This window comes from Colobus angolensis, unplaced genomic scaffold (assembly GCF_000951035.1).
Source record: "Colobus angolensis palliatus isolate OR3802 unplaced genomic scaffold, Cang.pa_1.0 Scaffold9, whole genome shotgun sequence".
NCBI lineage: Eukaryota > Metazoa > Chordata > Mammalia > Primates > Cercopithecidae > Colobus > Colobus angolensis.
In genome coordinates, this window is record NW_012122931.1 from 12,040,594 (window position 1) to 12,061,228 (window position 20,635).

At 53.6% G+C, this 20,635-nt stretch overlaps 1 protein-coding gene across 1 annotated transcript in view; it reads left to right on the forward strand.

The window, feature by feature from the left end:
• The window catches only part of DENND1A (DENN/MADD domain containing 1A), a 497,552-nt gene extending 477,185 nt beyond the window's left edge, over positions 1-20,367 (forward strand). Inside the window, exons 19-21 of the mRNA XM_011931409.1 lie at positions 11,895-12,023; positions 16,139-16,397; positions 17,411-20,367. Coding sequence (XP_011786799.1) covers positions 11,895-12,023; positions 16,139-16,397; positions 17,411-18,610 — 1,588 coding nt within the window. The 3' untranslated portion in view covers positions 18,611-20,367. The remainder of the gene's footprint in view (positions 1-11,894; positions 12,024-16,138; positions 16,398-17,410) is intronic.
• Positions 20,368-20,635: the final 268 nt, after the last annotated feature.

The following is a 20,635-nucleotide window of genomic DNA, read 5'->3' on the forward strand; positions in this document are numbered from 1 at the left end:
GGGGCCCTTGAGGGTCTGTCTTTAGTCTGGCTTTGCCCAGAGAGAGCTCCACATCCTAAAATGAGATGGCCTGTCTAGCAGGCCACCCTTCCTCTCTGGCTTCCTGAAGGCTGGAGTTCAGTCTGAACTGGATCTATTCAGTCTTCTTACCACCAAAGAAACCATGTGCACTCGTGCCTGTTTCTTCTTGGGGAAGGAAAGAGAAATGACATTTACCAAACATCCCTTAAGATTGTCAAAGGTATTAGCTGGGCATGATGGCGTGTGCCTGTGGTCCCAGCTAGTTGGGAGGCTGAGGCATGAGAGTTGCTCGACCCCTGGGGAGTTGAAGCTTGCAGTGAGCTGAGATCATGACACTGCAGTCCACCCTGGGCCTCAGAGTGAGACCCTATCTCAAAAAACAAAATAAAAAAGATTGTCAGAGGTAGGTGGTAGCTTTCCCAGAGGTAGGTGGTAGCTTTCCCATTGAACAGACAGAAAAATTGAGGCTCAGAGAGACTTTCAGGAACTTGCCCAAGGTTTCTCAGGGCCAGAAAATGGTAGGATCAGCTGTCTGATGACAGAGGCCTGGTCCATTCTTCTCTACTATCCGGGCTTTCTGTTAACACCTAATTAGCTTCATGTGCTTCTCTGACTCGTGGGGATGATGGCTGTGGCAGTGAGCACAGTGAGGTTCACAGCTTCCCTCCTATTAAAAGTGGGCCATGGCCAGGTGCGGTGGCTCATGCCTTTAATCCCAGCACCTTGGGAGGCTGAGGAGGGTGGATCACTTGAGGTCAGGAGTTCAAGACCAGCCTGGCCAACATGGTGAAACCCCATCTCTACTAAAAATACAAATAATTAGCTGGGTGTGGTGACACATGCTTGTAATCCCAGTTGCTAGGGAGGCTGAGGCAGGAGAATCGCTTGAACCCAGGAGGTGGAGCTTGCAGTGAGCCGAGATCACACCACTGCACTCCAGCCTGAGTAACAGGACAAGACTCTGTCTCCAAAAAAAAAAAAAAAAAAGAAATAAAACAGGCTGTGGTGGTTTCTGTGGGCTGTGCACAGCTGCCAGGCCCCAAGTTATTTTCCTTTTGGCCTGCCAGATATAGGGGAATTGCCCATCCAGCTGGGTGCTTGGAAAGAGCCAATGGCAGGCTCTGAAAGGCAGCGTTGTGGTCTGAGCTGCCGGGCCCCTCAGGGTGGCGCACTGTATGCAGACTAAGGCCGAGGCAGGGAGTGACACATTGATCCTGGGGAGCATCTCTCTGCCAGGCAGCTAGTCATTTGTTCCCTCTGGGGCACTGGCCCTCACAGAGTTGCTGAGAGTATGAAGGGAGATAATTATAGGCATCTGCCACCTGTTTAATCTTCACAGCCCAGATATAGGGCTGTCTTCTGAGTCTTAAGGGTTAAGGGGCTTGCAGCTGGTTGTGGATCCGACGTGCCCCTCCTGACCACCTGCACGCAGAGCCAAGTTCTTTCCACTGCACACCTTGTCTCCTAGTGGGTGAGACACTGAACACCCTCCAGTCACGTGAGGGTCTTGACTGGCTGCATCCTGGTTATTTGAAGTTCCACTGTACTAAGTAAGAAGGGTCCAGACTCAGCCACCAGGGCCCAGGGCTGTTGCCCAGCTCACCTCTCTGGCCAGATCCATGCAAAATCTGCTCCTTTCAGGTAATTTTTGGCTTGTGAAAATTACCTGGTAGCCTGATAGACAATCTGGAATGTCAGGGGAAAGAGACAAATTCATTCTGAATCCCATTACTTTCATTCCACTACTTACTAGCATTCCTGGAGATCCCTGCCCAGTCTTTATCCTGCATGTCTTCTACAGAGCTGCAACTTCCTTGCAATATGCCAGCATGTGGACTTGTTCCGTGTGTCTCTGTAACCTCTATTGTCTGTGACTGCAGAGGATCTATCTCATTGTGTGTACGCTCGTGGTCTGCCTAACTATTGCCGTCATACTGGATCTTTAGATCCTTTCCAGGTTTTCATTAATATGAAAAAATGCGAGGGTAAATATCCTTATTCTAGGCTGGGCACGGTGCCTCATGCTTGTATCCCAATACTTTGGGAGGCCGAGGTGGGTGGATCACTTGAGGTCAGGAGTTCGAGACCAGCCTGGCCAACATGGTGAAACCCATCTCTACTTAAAATACAAAAATTAGCTGGGCGTGGTTGCGCACACTTGTAATCTCAGCTACTCGGGAACCTGAGGCAGGAGAATCACTTGAACCCGGGAGGCAGAGGTTGCAGCGACAGAGATCATGCCACTGCTCTCCAGCCTGGGCAACAGAGTGAGACTCTTAAAAAAAAGAAAAAAGAAATGGAATTATTGACAACTCCCATTAACTGGGAATGTGCTAAGCACTTTACGTACACCATTTCATTTAATCCTCACAAGAAATATGTAGGGGGAGCTCTTATGAGATCTATTTTATAGAAATGGCTGAGACTTCAAGAGATTGTCACTGCCCTTGGTCACACAGCTAGTTAGTAGCAGACCTGAGCCTCAAACATGCCTCTTTAATACCAAAAGCCTTTACCCTTAACTAGTCATAAGAAGATTTCTGCTTCATATTGCCAGACAACTTTCTGAAGAATTGTACCCCCTTATTTTGTACCCTCACCAGAACTGGACTCCTGGACGTCTGGTTCTGATGGACCCAGAGAAACATATGACTGGCATTCAAACATGTGTCCGAATCCTTCTGGACAAGGAAAACTTTTGCAGGCCATGCTAGCTAGGTAGACAGTGTGTACCCCAAATGCCCAGCCCCTCCTGCCTAGGAATTGGGGTGTCTAATCCTCTGAATTACACTGCGTGACCCCAGCACCAAAGCCCCAGAAGATTAAAATAAGATCAGAAGAAGCTGCCAGAAGCATTTAGTGAGAAAACCCCTCCTGAAGTCCAGGTCTCAGAATGATTTGCAAGGGACTGTTTGGACACTCGCACACATGCTCTGGCAAAAGCTGGCGTGCTGCTTGTGCACGTTCAACAGCCTTGCCCTCCTCGGGCCTGGGCTCAGCACAGCCTCGGCAGTTCAGTTGCTCCCAGCTGTGGATCACGAAAGGGTAGAGCACTTTCCCTCCTGCACAGCCCCACAGCTGCCCAGGGGGCGTGGGCCCATCATTTGGATGGCGGCCTGGTGCATGGGCAGAGTTCTGGCATCCAACAGGCCTGAGTCAGCCTTCTGGCCCACCAGGCACCAGCCTGGAGGTTCTGGGCATGTCTCCTGGCCCTCCTTTCTTAACATGATGCCTATTAACATCTCCAGGAGTGTGGCTGGGGAAAAGGCCCACAAGAGGCACTGGCATCCTGAGTGAGCAGGGCGTGTGGCCTCCCTTCTGGCCTTACCTCTTGAGGTGGCCGCCACAGCCTCAGCACTCTGACACTCCTAACACCTCCCCCACGAACCGCCCACTCTCCTCCCTCCCATGCCCACAATCCCCTGCGCGTCTCCTGATCCGGCAGTGACCTGCCATGTTGTAGTTTTCTCTTTATCACACACACACACACACACCAGGCACACCAGTAGTCTGTGAGCTCCTCCTCAGCTTTGACTCTCCAACTCCTGGACCACAGCCAAGACCAGACCTCTGCTCGGAGATGTTTCCTGGGTGAATGAAGAAAGGAATCTGTGAAGGCAGAGTGTGGCTTGCTGTCAGGTGCCTGGGAGGCCAGGGAGGGGCGTCCAGTGACAACCACAGACAGGTAAAGAGCACCTACTGTGTGCCAGGTGTGATTAGGACGTGCGTATGAAGCTGCCAGTGCATCCCCGGCCCTCTAAGAGCCAAGAACTCTGCTCAGCCCCAGGAGTAAGTCTCCAAGATGCCAGCTGGGCCCTCAGCCCCAGGGGGTAGGGGCAGCTGTCTGGGCTCTACCCCCTGGCAGAGTGCCAGGGCCCACTCCCAGAGCAGCCAGCCGTTCAAACACATGAGCAGAAGGTCACAGACCCAATTAGCAGGGCTAGAGGCCTCTCACTATCACTCTCTCTCTCTCTCTCTCTCTCTCACACACACACACACACACACACACACACACACACACACACAGTGGATTCTGCGCCCTGGAGACAAAACCAAGCCTGAAGCCAGCCGTGGAGCCTGAACCTAGACTGGAAAAGCAGGAAGTGCCAAGGATATCTCACCTCTGCCCGCCCAGCATCCCCACAAGGATCTGCAGCAGCCCAGGAAGACACGGGACCCATTTGTCTGTCACCGCTTCTGCCTGGCGACTCGGAGGAAAGGACTTTTCTCAGGAACTGTCACCACGGGGAGTTAATTCCAGCTGGAAACCAAGCCTTGGGGATGCTTTAGGAACCGGGGCCTCATCCTCAAGACATGACTGATTTCAGTCACCCCTGAAAGGCTTTGCCATCCCACCTGAGCCCTCTGCCTCTTCCAGATGCCACATCGCCATTTCTCAAGTGCCTGTTTTGTGCCCAGCAATTTCACAAGTGTCGTCTTGGCTAAACTCCCTGCTCCCCAAAAAATCTTCACAGCCTGGGCATTCAGCCATGAGGGAGCCACTGCTGTAGCCACCTGGGCAGCCAGGTCCCACGGCCACTGCTTTCTTGCCCCCACCCCATGGTTCCCAGAACTCAGTCTCCAGATCTGGGCTCCAGGATGCAGAGGCTGTCCTCGGGGTGAGGGGCCGTGTTCTGCACAGTGCCTCTTCCCTGCAGAGGAAAGTGTCCCCAAGGCATCCCCAGCTCCATCTTCCCTCCACCACAGAGCCTGAAGCCCACGTCCTGTGCTCGGGCCACTGCCTATGTGAGTGTCCAGCCAGTGACAGTGGAAGCATGGGTATGGATGTGTGAAATTTGCATTCATGATTTTTTTTTTTTTTTTTTTTTTTTGTTCTGAGACGGAGTCTTGCTCTGTCGCCCGAGCTGGAGTGCAGTGGCTGGATCTCAGCTCACTGCAAGCTCCGCCTCCTGGGTTTACGCCATTCTCCTGCCTCAGCCTCCGGAATAGCTGGGACTACAGGCGCCCGCCACCTCGCCCGGCTAGTTTTTTGTATTTTTAGTAGAGACGGGGTTTCACCGTGTTAGCCAGGATGGTCTCGATCTCCTGACCTCGTGATCCGCCCGTCTCGGCCTCCCAAAGTGCTGGGATTACAGGCTTGAGCCACCGCGCCCGGCCGATTTTTGTTGAAAGAAGGAAGGAGTGAACCTACACACTGAGAGGTAATTAAATAAATGCCTGAATAAAGGCTGGAGAAGCCAAGGGCATAACCCAAGAGAGGGGGATGGGCAGCCAGGCATGCTTCCTGCTTGACTGCTGCCACCCCAAGGCCTTGCACCACCCCTAAACTTGCACATAACCTCTCATCCTTGCACTGGCTCCAGGCCCTCCACAACCTGGTCCCTGCCAACCTCCAGCCTCTTCTCTTGAACTCCCCACCCCGACATCAAGTTCCCTGTCCCTGCCCCTTTCGGAGATGCGTCCAGGTCATCATGATACCTCTCCCATACTCAGGATTAAAAGTCCAGCTCTGGTCAGGCACTTTGGGAGGCTGAGGCGGATGGATTGCCTGAGTTCAGGAGTTCAAGACCAGCCTAGGCAACATGGTGAAACCCCATCTCTACTAAAAACATAAAAATTAGCCAGGCATGGTAGTACATACCTATAGTCCCAGCTACTCTGGAAGCTGAGGCAGGAGAGTCGCTTGAACACATGAGGCGGAGGTTGCAGTGAGCCGAGATTGTGCCACCGTACTCCAGCCTGGGCGACAGAGTGAGACTCCATCTCAAAAAAAAAAAAAAAAAGTCCCGCTCCCACATCACCTTCCAAATGGAGCCTTGTCCAAGACCCCTTGAGCCAGGCACACCCCCACCACTGTCCTCTGGCAAAGCAAGTCCCCAGTGGGGCGGGAAGGACCTGGTATCGCACACTCACCCATCTCCCCTACCTCCCCTAAACCAGTTCACTAGACAGGCAGAACAAGCAGAGCACCCTGGTGATCGTGACTTGTTGCAACAATAATTCTTCTTATCGTTGTTGCTTTTAAGTAGATATTCACCTGCAACTGAATATACAGGTTCCTAGGTACAGTAGCTTCCTCTGTCTCCAGCTCTTCCTCCCTGAGAACAGTCCTAGCCTTATCCTGGGTCTCTCAGAGAACAGCTCCAGTCCAATTCCAGTTTCCTCTATGGGGCATGTGCCACTCTGTACCCCCAGAGACCCCGCAGTCTTGGTTCAGAGCCACCTTCTATTTTTTTTTTTTTTAAGATGAGGTCTAGCTGTGTTGCCCAGGCTGACCTGGAACTCCTGGGCTGAAGCGATCCTCCCACCTCAGACTCTTGAGTAGCTGGAACTTCAGAGATTCCTGTGCTGTGGAATCTCTGACAGGAGACTGTGGTTCCCAGATAATCCTGATATGCTGAGATATAGCCAGCTGAGGACCACTAACCATGCCTGGAAAGTTCTGGGAAGGCAGGGACTGCCTTACTCATCCTTGAACACCTAGGAAAGACCCCGCACAGCATACAGATGCCCAGAATCTACTTGTTGGCAGGTGAATGTGGCATGTGGACAGTAGTGGATTATTCACTGTGTGCTCAGCACCATGCAAAGCCCTTTACAAATACAGTGGAATATTCACTGTGCTCAGCGCCATGCAAAGCCCTTTACAAATACTTGCATTTAAGTTTTCCCATAAGACTCTCAGGAGGGCTACAGAATCTCCATTTTACAGATAAGAAAATAAGGTTGCCAAGATGTGGAACAAGCCCAAAGATCCATCAATCAGCAAGTGGATAAAGAAACTGTGGTATATCTATGATGGAATACTACTCAGTCATGAAAAGGAATGACTGAATGGCATTCACAGCAACCTGGATGGGATTGGAGACTCTTATTCTCAGTGAAGTAACTCAGGAATGGAAAACCAAACATCGTATGTTCTCATAAGCGGAAGCTAGGCTATGAGGATGCAAAGGCATAAAAATGATGCAATGGACTCTGGGGCCTCGGTGGGGAAAGGGTAGGAAGGGGGTGAGGGATAAAAGATTACAAATTGGGTTCATTGTATACTGCTCAGTTGATGGGTGTACCAAAATCTCATAAATCACAGCTAAAGAAATTACGCATGTATCCAGATACCACCTGTTCCCCCAAAAACCTATGGAAATAGAAAATTAAACAACAAGAAAGTTAGGTTCAGGGAAGTGAGGTGACTTTTCCAAGGTAGCCTGGCTAGGAAGGGGAGGGTAGTGGACAGTTAGACTGGCACCCACCAGACAGGCAGGACCCAGCCTCACCCTGGGACCTGTCCCTGCTCGTCAGCACCTGCCCACTGGAGCCACGTGACAGAGGGACACAGCGGAGCCAAGACATTTACAAAATGAAGATCCTTTGTGCCTGAGTGAAGTGATCCTTTCAAAAATGGTCGCCAGCTCCCCTTCACCACCTCCGGAGACCAAGTCCTGGCTGATTTTTCCCTGTCTTTATCTCAAGTACATTTAAATGTCAATTAAATTTGAAATATCTACATTTGTCAGCATTTCATTTTGGGCCAGCGTGACGTGCTGCTGATTTGTCCACGCGATGTGACACATGAAAAAAACTCCCGAGATGCAGATCTTCCTCATTAAAAAATAAGCCGGTGCGATCCCGGTGCGGCAGAGAGCATGGAGCACGTCCCCGCTTCCTGACGCCGTGTCTCTGACATGGTATTTAAAAAGGAACAGCCTCGCCTGTCACCACTGTCACACACGCGCGCTAACCAGCGACACGTTAAACCAAACATTAGAAGGGGTTCGGGGAGTCATCTGCATGGGAACTCCGCGCGGAGACGAGGTGGGCAGAGGCGGGAGCAGCTGTGGGGGACGATGGGGTCTGATCCGTGACGGACGGCCAGCCTTTCTTCCACGCCAAGACTCTGGCAGCCCTCGCTGGGCAGCCAAGTTTGCCGCAACCTGCCTTTTCACAGATAGCTCTTTGTGTGTAATAAAATCCAGGCAAGTGGTGGGTGGCAGACTGCAGGGGAGTAGCTGAATTGGGTTAATGAGGGAAAAGGTGCTTTTTTTTTTTTTTTTTCATATTCTGCCTTAAGCTAATAAAAAATTTAAGCCTGGACGTTTTCAATGGTTCATCCTTCATCTCTGACAAATATATGACTGTATGTTTCATGGGAGAACATGGGCAGCTGAATTTAAGTAAGTTTATTTTGAAACCTCACCTTTCATTAAAAGTAAAAGAGGAAACACCCTATCTCTTATTTCGTTGTTTCCAACCCAGGAAACTGAAGAGGTAAGACCCCGTAGTGGTTGAAAGTCAGCGAATCCACATTCAGTTCCCAGCTCTACCTTTAGCTGCTATGTGACCCCAGGCAAGTGACTCGCCCTCTCTGAGCCTTGGCTACTTTGCAAAATGGGGTTGCAATAAAGAATTCATGAGAAATTGTATGGACAGCATTTTTCCCAAGGCTTGTAAGTACTGCTGGTGTTATCGCCATCCATGTGGCCTGAATTTTACAAAGCTCTGGTCTGACCACATCAGATGACAAATTTCTCACCTGGGTGTGCCCTGCCACTCTCAAGAGATGGGTGGTATATTCTGGAGACAGCTGGGTCTCCTGTGGAAACCATTGCCCAACCAGCCTGGCCTGGTCAGTACATCTGACTGGAGAAGGAAAGTGGCCTGTGAACTGGAACCTGCGGTTCCTTCTCTTCCCCCGCCTGCCACAGTCACGCCAGTGTGGGAGCCCCCAGCCCCCTCCACCATCACAGCAGCGTGGGCGGCACTGGATTGTGACACTGGCCTGAATGGTGGCCGCCTGATCTACCGAAGCCAGGGCGCGGCCCAGCACGGAGGGTCCTCGCTCCTAGGTGAAGCCGGAAATTCCTCGCAGGTTGAGTGGCGTTGCACCAACATGTCAAGCTGTGATCTGTGCCCTCTTGTCAGAGCCAGAGGTGGGGGCCTGTGCTTAGATAGATGTCAGAAAGGCAACCAAGGTGGACACGAGGGCAACTGGAGAGCCTCCCTCCATTTGGCCCGAGCAGGGGCTGGTGTCCCCTCGTGTGCATCTAACCCGAGCCCCACTCACAGGAGAGTGAGGACCCTGGGAGTGGACTGTCCGGGCTGCAGTCCCCGTCCTCCACTTCTTGGCCACATGGTCACCTCTTCACCAGTGATGCCCCAGTGCACAGCTAGCCTGGGTCTGCTCACAGCAAGCAGGCTGAGAGTGCCTGTTGCTTGAGTACACAGATGGACAGATGGATGGGTACACTCATGAAGGCCTCATCCTCTAGAAAATCAGTATGGTGACACCTTCTTGTTAGGCTCTTGTGAGGGGTAGAAATGACCTCTATAAAGCACAGTGCCTGCTTGTTGATACCGTTTTAAACACTTTCTGCCTGCCCCTACCTCCCTGGCACCCTCACCTTCAAACATCGTCCCATTCTTCACGTCTTAGCATCTCAGAACAGTCTGGGGAAAGGGGACAGTATGGTGCAGCTCCAGGAAGACGGTAAAGTGGGGGTTCCCCCAGCAAGCTGGCTTTCATTCATTCATAAACTTCCACAGCATTCATGCTGTACCCCAGGTGGGGAGAAAGAGAACAAGCCAGGCCCTGCCCTTGAGAAGCTCGACTCAGAAACGGTGGCAAGAGGCTAAATGGTGTCTAAGAAGTGCTAAGACGCACAGCCAGAGAGCTCTCCTAGACTCCAGTGGGCTTCACAGCAGTCCCATTAAGCTGAGTCTTCAAGACCGAAGAGCAGTCAGTGCTCCAAGCAAAGGTGACAGGGATGGGGAATATCCAGGGCCAGTGTGGTCAGAGATGGTAAGTATGGCCGAGGTGCAGGGGAGGCCAGGAGAGGGCCGCAGAGGTAGGCACAGCTGACACACAGCGTCACTCCTGCCCTGCTTGGAGCCCAGGCCTGGCACGGCTGCTCAGCAGTGCATCCCACGAGCTCCCCAGAGTGCGGCGGAAGCCCACGGCCTGCCCACCCTCCGCCCCTCGCCTGCTCAGGAGAGCAGTCAGTGCTACAGAGTGAGAGTGGGCTCCCCCTATAACTTTGAAACAACTTTGAAATAATATGTCTGAACATATTACTCCTAACCCTTTGCTCCACAGATTTATTTACTCACCATACCACCAACTGCAGCAAGATCACAGTTCAGAATGGCAGATTCGTAGGTTTTAGCAGGAGAGTGACAAGTGTGGGTTTGTGATTGAAAGAGACTCTGGTGGCTGTATGGAGGGTAGCCTTGCTGCTCTGTCTTCTTTGCTGTGGAAGTGGCAGGAGCCAGGTGCCCTGGCCCCAAGATTCCTACAAGTCAGGTCTTCCTGGCCTCTCCACTGAGGCAGGAAAATGCCCCCTGGACCAGAGCCCTCTCTAGTCCAGGAAGGGCTGAGTTGTGTCTTGCCCCTGACAGCCAGCAAGGCAGCCTGGGAGCAGAGAGGAGCCCAGCGCTGCGACCCGCCGCCTCCTGTTACATAACCCTGGGCTACTGGCTTCCCCTCCTGAGCCTCAACCTCTACTGCAGTTCGAGGACAAAAGTCTGCCTGGCCAGCCTCTGGGAGGAAGTGAGGGTTCTGATGTGCAAGTGCTGGGATGGGCACCAGCACTGGCGGATTGCAGCAAAGCGCAGGCACAGGCCACTCGCCCCGTCCCCCTGTGCAGCCACTGTCTCTGACTCACCCTCCAGCTGTGGTTCTTGTGCTCTTTTTTTGGACACATTGCCCTCTCCTGAAATAAAACCTCAAAAGAATTCCAGCATACAGAGCAGAGAAGGGAGACGGCTTTGGCTGGGGGGTGAGGGGAGAGGAGGTAGCCTATGCCAGCCTCCATACCCCATATTCTTCCCAAACTTCCCTTGCCTCAGAGCAAGCCAGCCCACAGAATGGGGCAGGGGTGCGGAACACCCCTGGGTCTGCTCACACCGAGCAGACTCAAAATGCCTCTTGGTGGAACGCACAGAGACACCTACTCCCCAGCGCAAGGGCCGGGATTTGAACCCAGGTCTGCTAGTCCAGCTCGCCCCTGCTGAGCACATGGCCTCTGGTGGGCCCTGGTCAGTATATAATTCATGGGAGCCGGGCGTGGAGTTTCTCCAGGCTGTGTATGTGTTGGTGTTTATAGAGGTAGAGCTCACAGGTGGCTGACAAGGGAGATGCATTTTTTATAGCAATGAATATTTAATTTCCACATCACAGATGAAAAAGACTCTCTGAAGAGGCATCTGAGGGAAACTCCAGAGAGCAGCCGCTAATCAGAAAAGGGCCTTCTCGCGAGAGCTCTTCCGCACGGCTCACTTTTTTCTTTAACTTTTTTATTTTTTATTTCTTCCTGATTATTGGAGTAGATATGCTCATTGTAGAAAATGTATAAGACACAGAAAAATAAAAAGCAGCAAGGGGGAAAGAAATCACCCATGATTCCACTGGCTGTTATTGACATTAGCCATGTACCTTTCCAGTCTTTTTTCTATGAATTTTTCCATAAGCAGATAACAGCGAATGCGGTGTGATTGCAGTTCTGCATCCTGAGCTTTAAATTTGTCTTCATAAACATTGCGTTTCGTGGAAGGACAAGATTCAGCCACTGTGCCAGCTGGCTGTTGCTGACAATGTAGGTTGTTCCATGTTTTAATATTATAAACACCAGTGATGACCATCTTCAGTCGTGATTCTTTGCCAACTTTGAGGGTTGACCAAATGGAAGTGGGATTACTAGGTCCTATGTGATGGGTCATGAGTTGAAGGCTCTGGACACATGGCAAATTTAGTTTCTTTTCTATCTGGAACGAGCTTCCTCTCCTGGGGGCTGCCACCCCAGGCTGGCACAGGGAGCCAGGCATGGAGCCCAGAGGCCTGCTTCTCGCCTGCACATGAAGTTCTGAGGGCGCCCCTAACTGCCTGTTCTCTTCTCTTTTGTCTTCCTCTGCCCCAGCCTGGTAAAGCCCTTACGACACTACGCGGTCTTCCTCTCCGAAGACTCCTCTGATGATGAATGCCAGCGGGAAGAGGGCCCGAGCTCTGGCTTCACCGAGAGCTTTTTCTTCTCTGCTCCCTTTGAATGGTCTCTTCTTCCTTCTTCCATTTCCCTGAGCTCGGCTTGGTGACTCTGCGGGGCTGCATGGGGAAAGCGGGGAGCTGGTGATGCTTGCCTTTGTGTCGGGGGGGAGGGTGTCTGGAGCTGCTGCCTGCCGGTGCCCCAGTGCCAACATGCAGGGTGGACGCCACCTCCGTGTGCCACCTCTCAGGGCATCCGTTCTGCTAGCTCCACAGGGGCTGTGACAATTGAGTAAGGTGACAGGGTGATATGCGAGCGTTGGTCCCCTTAGAGATGGAAATGTGCTTGATTGCTAATGGAACTGGTGACTACAATTAGCCTGGTTGTTGATCTCCAAGTCCTTCTTTATCTCAGCATGTCTTGGAAAGCCATGGAGATGGGAGTCCGAGTTTAAGTTAAAAAAGAAAACGTTCCTCATATGAAGTGTTTGTATTGAATGCCAGCCTATCCAAGTGTTCTAATCTGCCTGACTTTTTGAAGATAATTTTAATCATTATTATTTATAGCCTAAGCCTCATACCAATTACAAGTAGTGATTTTTAAAAGTTTCATCCACCATCCAGCCACCCCTAAAATTAAGCTGCTGTCACCCTCCTTTCTTTGCCCGTTCTTGCCCCTCTACCCACAAGTGTTTCAGAGCTGGGATTGAGCAGACAGACAGACAAAAGCTGTTTGCCCTTGTTAACACGGTTCTGTGTTTTTAATGGGAGCCTCTAAGGGAATGGAAAGTGCCCTTTGCTGGATGCCTACGGTGACCACAGCAACCTTCCAGGGAGCATATTAATCGTTTTAGTCATTGCACAGAAGAGGAGATGCCTTTCCCTCCCTCTCCCTCATGTCCCCTGCACCCTCTCCCTGTTCCCAAACCCCAGCATCAGGTCCCTCCCCATGGGGTGGCCTGTGGGTTCCTCTAAGGACCTTATAAACCCCAGGCTGCTCGGCCCCCTGTCGTCAACCCCACAGGGTCAGAGGGTCCTGACCCTTTCCTGCCACCAGGTCACTGGGGACCCAGACAAGTCACTCCCCTCCCAGTGTCCTCACTTAGAAAGTAGTGGCCCTGCCAAGCACAGTGGCTCACACCTGTAATCCCAGCACTTTGGAAGGCCGAGGCAGGTGGATCACTTGAGGCCAGGAGTTCGAGACCAGCCTGGCCAACATGGGGAAACCCCATCTCTACTTTAAAAATACAAATATTAGCTGGGTGTGGTGGCACACACCTGTAATCCCAGTTGTTCAGGAGACTGAGGCAAGAGAATCACTTGAACCCAGGAGGCGGAGGTTACAGTGAGCCGAGATCACACTGCTGTACTCCAACCTGGGTGACGGAATGAGACGCTGCCTTAAAAAAAAAAAAAAGTAGTGGCCTAAGCTGGTGTCATCCAAGCATCACACATCACTTTTGCTGTATATCAAATCTTTGTTTCAATTGTTTTCAAAAGATTTTAAAATTAGCCTTCTCCTAAGCAATAATATCTATGATATCATAGGCTTAATGTATTAGTTATTATTTCTGTTGCTAATTAATTAGAACAAAAATAGAACCTTTAGCATAAGACATGTTCATCTATGTGTCAACTTAAAAAACCTTTCGGGAAAAGGCACCCTGCTGCCAGCCAGGAGTGCACCAGATCAAGTCCAAGACCCAGCTCCATCATATCCTCTCTGAACTCACTGATGCCTTAATTATTTAAATCATGGCGAGGGCTCGCTTCCTTAGCCCATGACCTCAGAGGTCAGTACAGGCCTTTGTGTGTGTGTTTGAAAAGAAACTGGCCCATCCTAACTCCAAATGGGTTCAAAATGGGTTCCTTAAGTTTCAGAAGCACACTGACTTTAACCCTTTCATTGTGCTCATCTTGATTAAAGGGTCTCTAATTCCTTGGTCAGGGTGAGTGAGGGACGTTTGAAGCCTCTCAAGCTTGGCTTCCATTTCCACCCCTTGGGAGTGCTGTGTGACATAGGTGCGTTATTAACATCTCTGAGCTTCATTCCTCATCCATAAAGTGGGGGTGTAAGTCCGACTTCCTGGCCTGCTAGCATTGCTTCAGCGAGAGAGTACATGATGGAGTCCCTGTCCATCACTGATATTGTTTGATGAGCCCCCCACCCTGCAGTCTTCACTGCAGTCTTCACTGTGAGCCTACTCTTGACCGCCAGGTGGTGTCCTTCCTCCACTTTACCAGTGCCACGGGCACGATCTCTGCCTGACCTAGGGCCACCACCAGCCCCAGACTTGGGGTTAGAAGAGGCGAGCTGTGGCCAGGTGCAGTGGCTCATACCTGTAATCTCAACACTGGGAGGCTGAGGCAGGCGGATCACGAGGTCAGGAGTTCGAGACCAGTCTGGCCAACATAGTGAAACCCCGTCTCTACTAAAAATACAAAAAATTAGCCGGGCGTGGTGGCGGGTGCCTGTAATTCTAGCTACTCGGGAGGCTAAGGCAGGAGAATTGCTTGAACCTGGGAGGCGGAGGTTGCAGTGAGCCGAGATCGCGCCATTGCACTCCAGCCTGGGAGACAAGAGTGAAACTCCATCTTAAAAATAAAATAAAAAATAAAAAAATAAAAATGGTGAGATGCAGTTCCCACTGGGGCTCCACTAGAGGTCAGGGTTGACCCAGGCACTGCCTCTCCATCTACCCAGTGGTGCCCTGGGACTCAGGTCCATGGGAAGGGAAGGCAAGTGGAACCCTTTGTTACCTATACTTGTATCAGCTGCAAAGTAGTGGTGTGGGGTTTGTTTGTGGTTCTTTTTTGTTTTTTTGTTTTGTTTTGCTTTTTTGTTTTGTTTTGAGACAGGGTCTTGCTCTGTCGCCCAGGCTGGAGTGCAGTGTTGTGATCTTGGCTCACTGCAACCTCCATCTCCCAGGTTCAAGCAATTCCCATGCCTCAGCCACCCAAGTAGCTGAGACTACAGGCATGCACCACCACACCCCGCAAAATTTTTTTTTTTTTTTTTTTTTGAGACGGAGTCTCGCTCTGTCGCCCAGGCTGGAGTGCAGTGGCTGGATCTCAGCTCACTGCAAGCTCCGCCTCCCGGGTTTACGCCATTCCCCTGCCTCAGCCTCCCGAGTAGCTGGGACTACAGGCGCCAGCCACCTCGCCTGGCTAGTTTTTTGTATTTTTTAGTAGAGACGGGGTTTCACCGTGTTAGCCAGGATGATCTCGAGACTCCTGACCTCGTGATCCGCCCGTCTCGGCCTCCGGCCAAAATTTTGTAATCTTAGTAGGGACAGGGTTTCACCATGTTGGCCAGGCTGGTCTCGAACTCCTGACCTCAAGTGATCCGCCCACCTCGGCCTCCCAAAGTGCTGAGATTACAGGTGTGAGCCACCGCACCCAGCCAATGGCTGCAAGGTTTTGATGTGTAAAAGTTTAGAAAGCTGTTAGCAGAAGAGCCCGTGTGACAGCCATGCTCACTGGTGGGCGCTGGATGCTGTAACCAATCTCTGCATGTCTGCTGTAACCAACCTCTGCATGTCTGCTGTGTGCCGGGCACCACATTTGCTCATGTAACCACCACCACCACCACCTGAGCGCCTGAGGCTCAGAGAGTTAAGTGACCTGCCAAAGGTCCCACAGCAAGAAATAGCATGACCAGAGCTGGAACCAAGCTTAGCAGGGCAAGCTTAGGCCCAGACAGTTCCCCTGGAGAGATTCCCCAGCTCAGTTCCCCATGAGCTGTTCACAGAACCTGACTGTGGCTGTGCCTAGGCCACCAAACAGCAGAGCAGGGCGGGAGTAAGAGGAGCTTGACTGCTGGCCTGTGAGCCCCCTTCCAGTCCTGTCTGTTCCTCATACCTTGTCTGAATGGCTCATAAGCCCGCTAGCTAGTTTTATGAAAGGACCTGTAGTTTGGGAGAGGCACTAACTGGGTCCCCTCAGTGCAAGTGAGAGCCAAAGCGACTTGCCCCTGTTCACACCCCCAGGCCCATTGGTGTGCCCAGCTTGCACCCTCGCAGCCTCCCAGACTCCCGCTCTCACAGAGACCCTGGGACACTCTCCTGTCCCGAAGGCTCCTGCGTGCACCCCTCAAGCCCTCAATGTGCTTGGGCTGGAGGCTGCTTGCTCCTCCCCTGAAGGCCTGGGTGGGAGATTCCAGCCTGCTCTGTCTTCCCACAGGCCACAGCCGTATCGGACACTCAAGGAGTCAGACAGTGCGGAAGGCGACGAGGCAGAGAGTCCAGAGCAGCAAGTGCGGAAACCCGCAGGCCCCATCCCAGCTCCCACTGACCGGGCTGCCAGCATCGACCTTCTGGAAGACGTCTTCAGCAACCTGGACATGGAGGCCGCATTGCAGCCACTGGGCCAGGCCAAGAGCTTGGAGGACCTTCGTGCCCCCAAAGACCTGAGGGAGCAGCCAGGGACCTTTGACTATCAGGTACGGCATAGGCAAGGCAGGGGATCTGCAGGCCCACACTGTCTGCAGACCCCCATGTGACAGTGGAGGAGACTAACAGAGAAACAGTGACTTTCCAAGGCCCTCAGCCAACACTTAGGGTCAGTGTGACTGTAAACCCCTCCCAGGGTGCCGGGGCCCACACCACCCTAACAGTGACAGTAGGAGAAGATGCTAGAGCCCGATGGAAACTTGCCACACTCTGTGTGTGCATCAGACAGGGGGGCGGGTGCTGCCAACCACTCTCCTTGCACCCCCAGGTGGGGCTGCAGCCCCTGCTGGAACTGGGATTGCATCCATCCCTGCCAGGGCTCCTTGGCAGAGCCTTTGGATGAAAGTTCTTGGTTCTGCATTATGAATGCAAATCAGTGTGTAATTCCCATTGTGACGTCCAATCCATCGCATCCCTTCTCGGTGCCTCAGTTTCCTTACTTGCAAGTGGGGGCTTCTGACTTTGCATCACTGGGTCACACTGTGGGGTTCATAGAGCTCCAGTCATTCATGAGTGTTCCCTGCTGGGAACGAGGACCTGGGCCAGGAGAAGGGGACTGGTGCCCGGGCCATGTGGCTTACAAGTGGCAGAGCCAGGACTCCAACTTGGCCTCCTTTCTCCCCAGCCAAGGTGCCTTCTACCAGGCCCTGAGTCTCACTTACCCTCCCAGGCTTACAGGTGATTGCAGGTGCCTGCGATCTAAAAAGTAAAAAGGGCCAGCCGGTGGCTGGCGTCACTTTCCTAAAACTCCTTGGCAACCACCACTGGTGTAAAGGGACGAGAGCTTTCTCTTGAGTTCCCGGAGCACAGGCTTGCAGTCCCAGCACACCTGGGTCCTCTGCTGGTAACCTGGGGGAGTCCCCAGCTGTTCCAAGTCGGAGGAGCTAATCAGCCGCACACCTAGGCCCAACATACATTCAGCACACAGGAGTGGTGTGGGAATGGGCACACATATGTCCCAACTCAGCCTGTGGTCACTGCCGCCCTCCTTCCCTCCCAACAGAGGCTGGACCTAGGCGGGAGTGAGAGAAGCCGCGGGGTGACAGTGGCCTTGAAGCTTACCCACCCATACAACAAGCTCTGGAGCCTGGGCCAGGACGACATGGCCATCCCCAGCAAGCCCCCAGCTGCCTCCCCTGAGAAGCCCTCGGCCCTGCTTGGGAACTCCCTGGCCCTGCCTCGAAGGCCCCAGAACCGGGACAGCATCCTGAACCCCAGTGACAAGGAGGAGGTGCCCACCCCTACTCTGGGCAGCATCACCATCCCCCGGCCCCAAGGCAGGAAGACCCCAGAGCTGGGCATCGTGCCTCCACCACCCATTCCCCGCCCGGCCAAGCTCCAGGCTGCCGGCGCCGCACTTGGTGACTTCTCAGAGCGGCTGCAGGTGGATTGGGACAGGCGAGCTGCCCTGAGTCCAGGGCTCCGCCCTGGTGGTGTCCCCCAAGGTCCCACTGAACTGCTGCAGCCACTCAGCCCCAGCCCTGGGGCTGCAGGCACGAGCAGTGATGCCCTGCTCGCCCTCCTGGACCCGCTCAGCACAGCCTGGTCAGGCAGCACCCTCCCGCCACGCCATGCTGCCCCGAATGTAGCCACCCCATTCACCCCCCAATTCAGCTTCCCCCCTGCGGGGTCACCTGCCCCATTCCCACAGCCACCACTCAACCCCTTTGTCCCATCCATGCCAGCAGCCCCACCAACCCTGTCCCTGGTCTCCACACCAGCAGGGCCTTTCGGGGTCCCTCCAGCTTCCCTGGGGCCGGCTTTTGCATCCGGCCTCCTGCTGTCCAGCGCTGGCTTCTGTGCCCCTCACAGGTCTCAGCCTAACCTCTCTGCCCTCTCCATGCCCAACCTCTTTGGCCAGATGCCCATGGGCACCCACACAAGCCCCCTACAGCCGCTGGGTCCCCCAACAGTTGCCCCATCGAGGATCCGAACGTTGCCCCTGGCCCGCTCAAGTGCCAGGGCTGCTGAGGCCAAGCAGGGGCTGGCCCTGAGGCCTGGAGACACCCCACTTCTGCCTCCCAGGCCCCCCCAAGGCCTGGAGCCAACATTGCGGCCCTCTGTTCCTCAACAGGCCAGAGACCCCTTTGAGGATTTGTTACAGAAAACCAAGCAAGACGTGAGCCCAAGTCCGGCCCCGGCCCCGGCCCCGGCCCCAGACTCGGTGGAGCAGCTCAGGAAGCAGTGGGAGACCTTCGAGTGAGCCAGGCCGTGAGGGCAGGGGATGCACCGAGGCCCGAGCGTCCCCGCCGCGCCCTCTGCCCAGGTTCTGCTGCTGGGAAGGGATGGGACCCCTCTCTGCTGCCCCCTCCTCCCCTCCACACTGCCCATCTCTGAGGTCTGGCCCTGCGGAGTGGCACCAGTTCCAGTCTGGGAATCAACCCAGTTCCTGAGTGCCCATCCCACCCCGCGGTTGCCCGTCCTCGGCACCCTTGATTGGGTTTTGCACTAAAGAGGTCAGCTGGGCCAATGATTGCCCCAGACCAAGTCCTACCCACCTTCCCCCTGGAAGTGTCCCGAGAGGCTCCGTAGGCCTATCCTCTGAGCCCAGCTCTCCTGTTCCACCACAGCCAGGCCCTGCACACCCACCTCCTCGGACACAAGTGGCAGGGTGACCCTCTAGTGTGAGTTCCTCTGCACGAGACGCAGGCGGCTTGGGGTTGAAGTTAGGACTCCTCCTGGGCTGGAGGACTTACCTGGTGGGGCACTTCCAGACTGTCTTAGCAATATACACACGTTCTTTCCTGTGTCTTCACCCCAAAACTTCAGTTGATTCTGACCTGGGAGGGTCTGGGGACCAGGGGGTCTGGACTGCCTTGTGATGCCCAGCCCCAGCCACCCTGCATGGGGACTGCGAGCACCAGCAACATTGATTTATAGAAGGAAAATAGAAACCCCATCTGAGTGTTTTGGGGGAGCCCCCACCCCCTCATCCAACTCTCTGGTACTCTGATACCTCCAGGTTCTCTTCTCACTGTCAAAGCTGGGTCTCAGCCTCTTGTCATCTGGAGCTTTGTGGGCAAAGCTGAGAAGCTGCGACCCAGACTTCAACTCGAAGGTCGAGCTGAATGCCTCAGACTGATGCAGAGGCAGCTGGCCTTCCTGGGTTGGAACGAGGCAGTGGCCCTGAGCCCCTTCTCCAGAGCCGGGTAGAAAGGACAAACTTGGTCTCTGCCTCAGAGAAGCAGGAGAAGGGCTAGAAGCCAGTCCCTCCCCACCTGCCCAGAGCTCCAGGCCAGCACAGAAATTCCTGAGGCCACCATCACCAAAGTTACAGTGAATGTTTTATTGTTTATCTTTTTCCTTTTTAAAAAACCTTATTGATTTGATGAGTCTTGAAACTGATTCATTTCCATAAACCAAGTTAAAGTATGCCCTGACCATTTAAGAAAACAACCATCTGAGACACGCAGGAAATTGTGAGCGTTTCGACCCGAGCTCTCATTTCCTATTCGGAATGGGTCACACAGTCTACCCAGGGGTGTCTGACGGGACAAGGCGGGGGAGGGGGGGGTCTCTGGAGAGCTGTCACCCAGGGAGCCCCCTCTGTGTCTAAGAGGCCACCAGTGCTGCACATGGTCAGGGAGGCTTGGTGGCCATCCTGGCACATGGCTTTTCCTGGGCCAACCGTGACCTGTCTGCCTCAGGAATGGGCTCTGGCTGCTTGGGGAGCCGTGTCACTCCTGGGCCATGGGGGCACCTCCCGGGCACTTAGGTGTTTCACAGAGATTCCAGTTTCACTCCCTGGGCAGATCCCCAGGCCCCATCCGGGATAGGGCAGAGGAGGCGCTGGCAGCCCCAGGGAAGGAGGGTGTGTACCCCAAGGCCCCCTGGCTGTGCTGGGGGACTGGGGTGAGCGCTCCATGTTCACATGAGCACTGCTGCCTCTTCACTTGTGGGACTGACTTTGCAAACCCAAGGATGAACTTTGTGTGCATTCAATAAAATCATCTTGGGGAAGAGGCTGGCATCCCCGTGTCCTTGAAGCTTTTGGGGTGGGGAGGCCCCACATGGGCCTGAAGCCATCCTCACCACCCGCTCCTGTAGCGGCGGGGGCCAGGCGTGGAGCAGTTAGGGAAGGAGTCAACTTCCCACACCCTCCCAAGCCGGTGCCCACTCAGGGCTCCAAGCCAGCTCATGCTCTGCCCCTCATAGACCAGGCACGCGGTTGGGCTGGCAACAGGCCTGCTCAGCCCTGCTGAGGCCATGGGTCAGACTGCAGGCCACC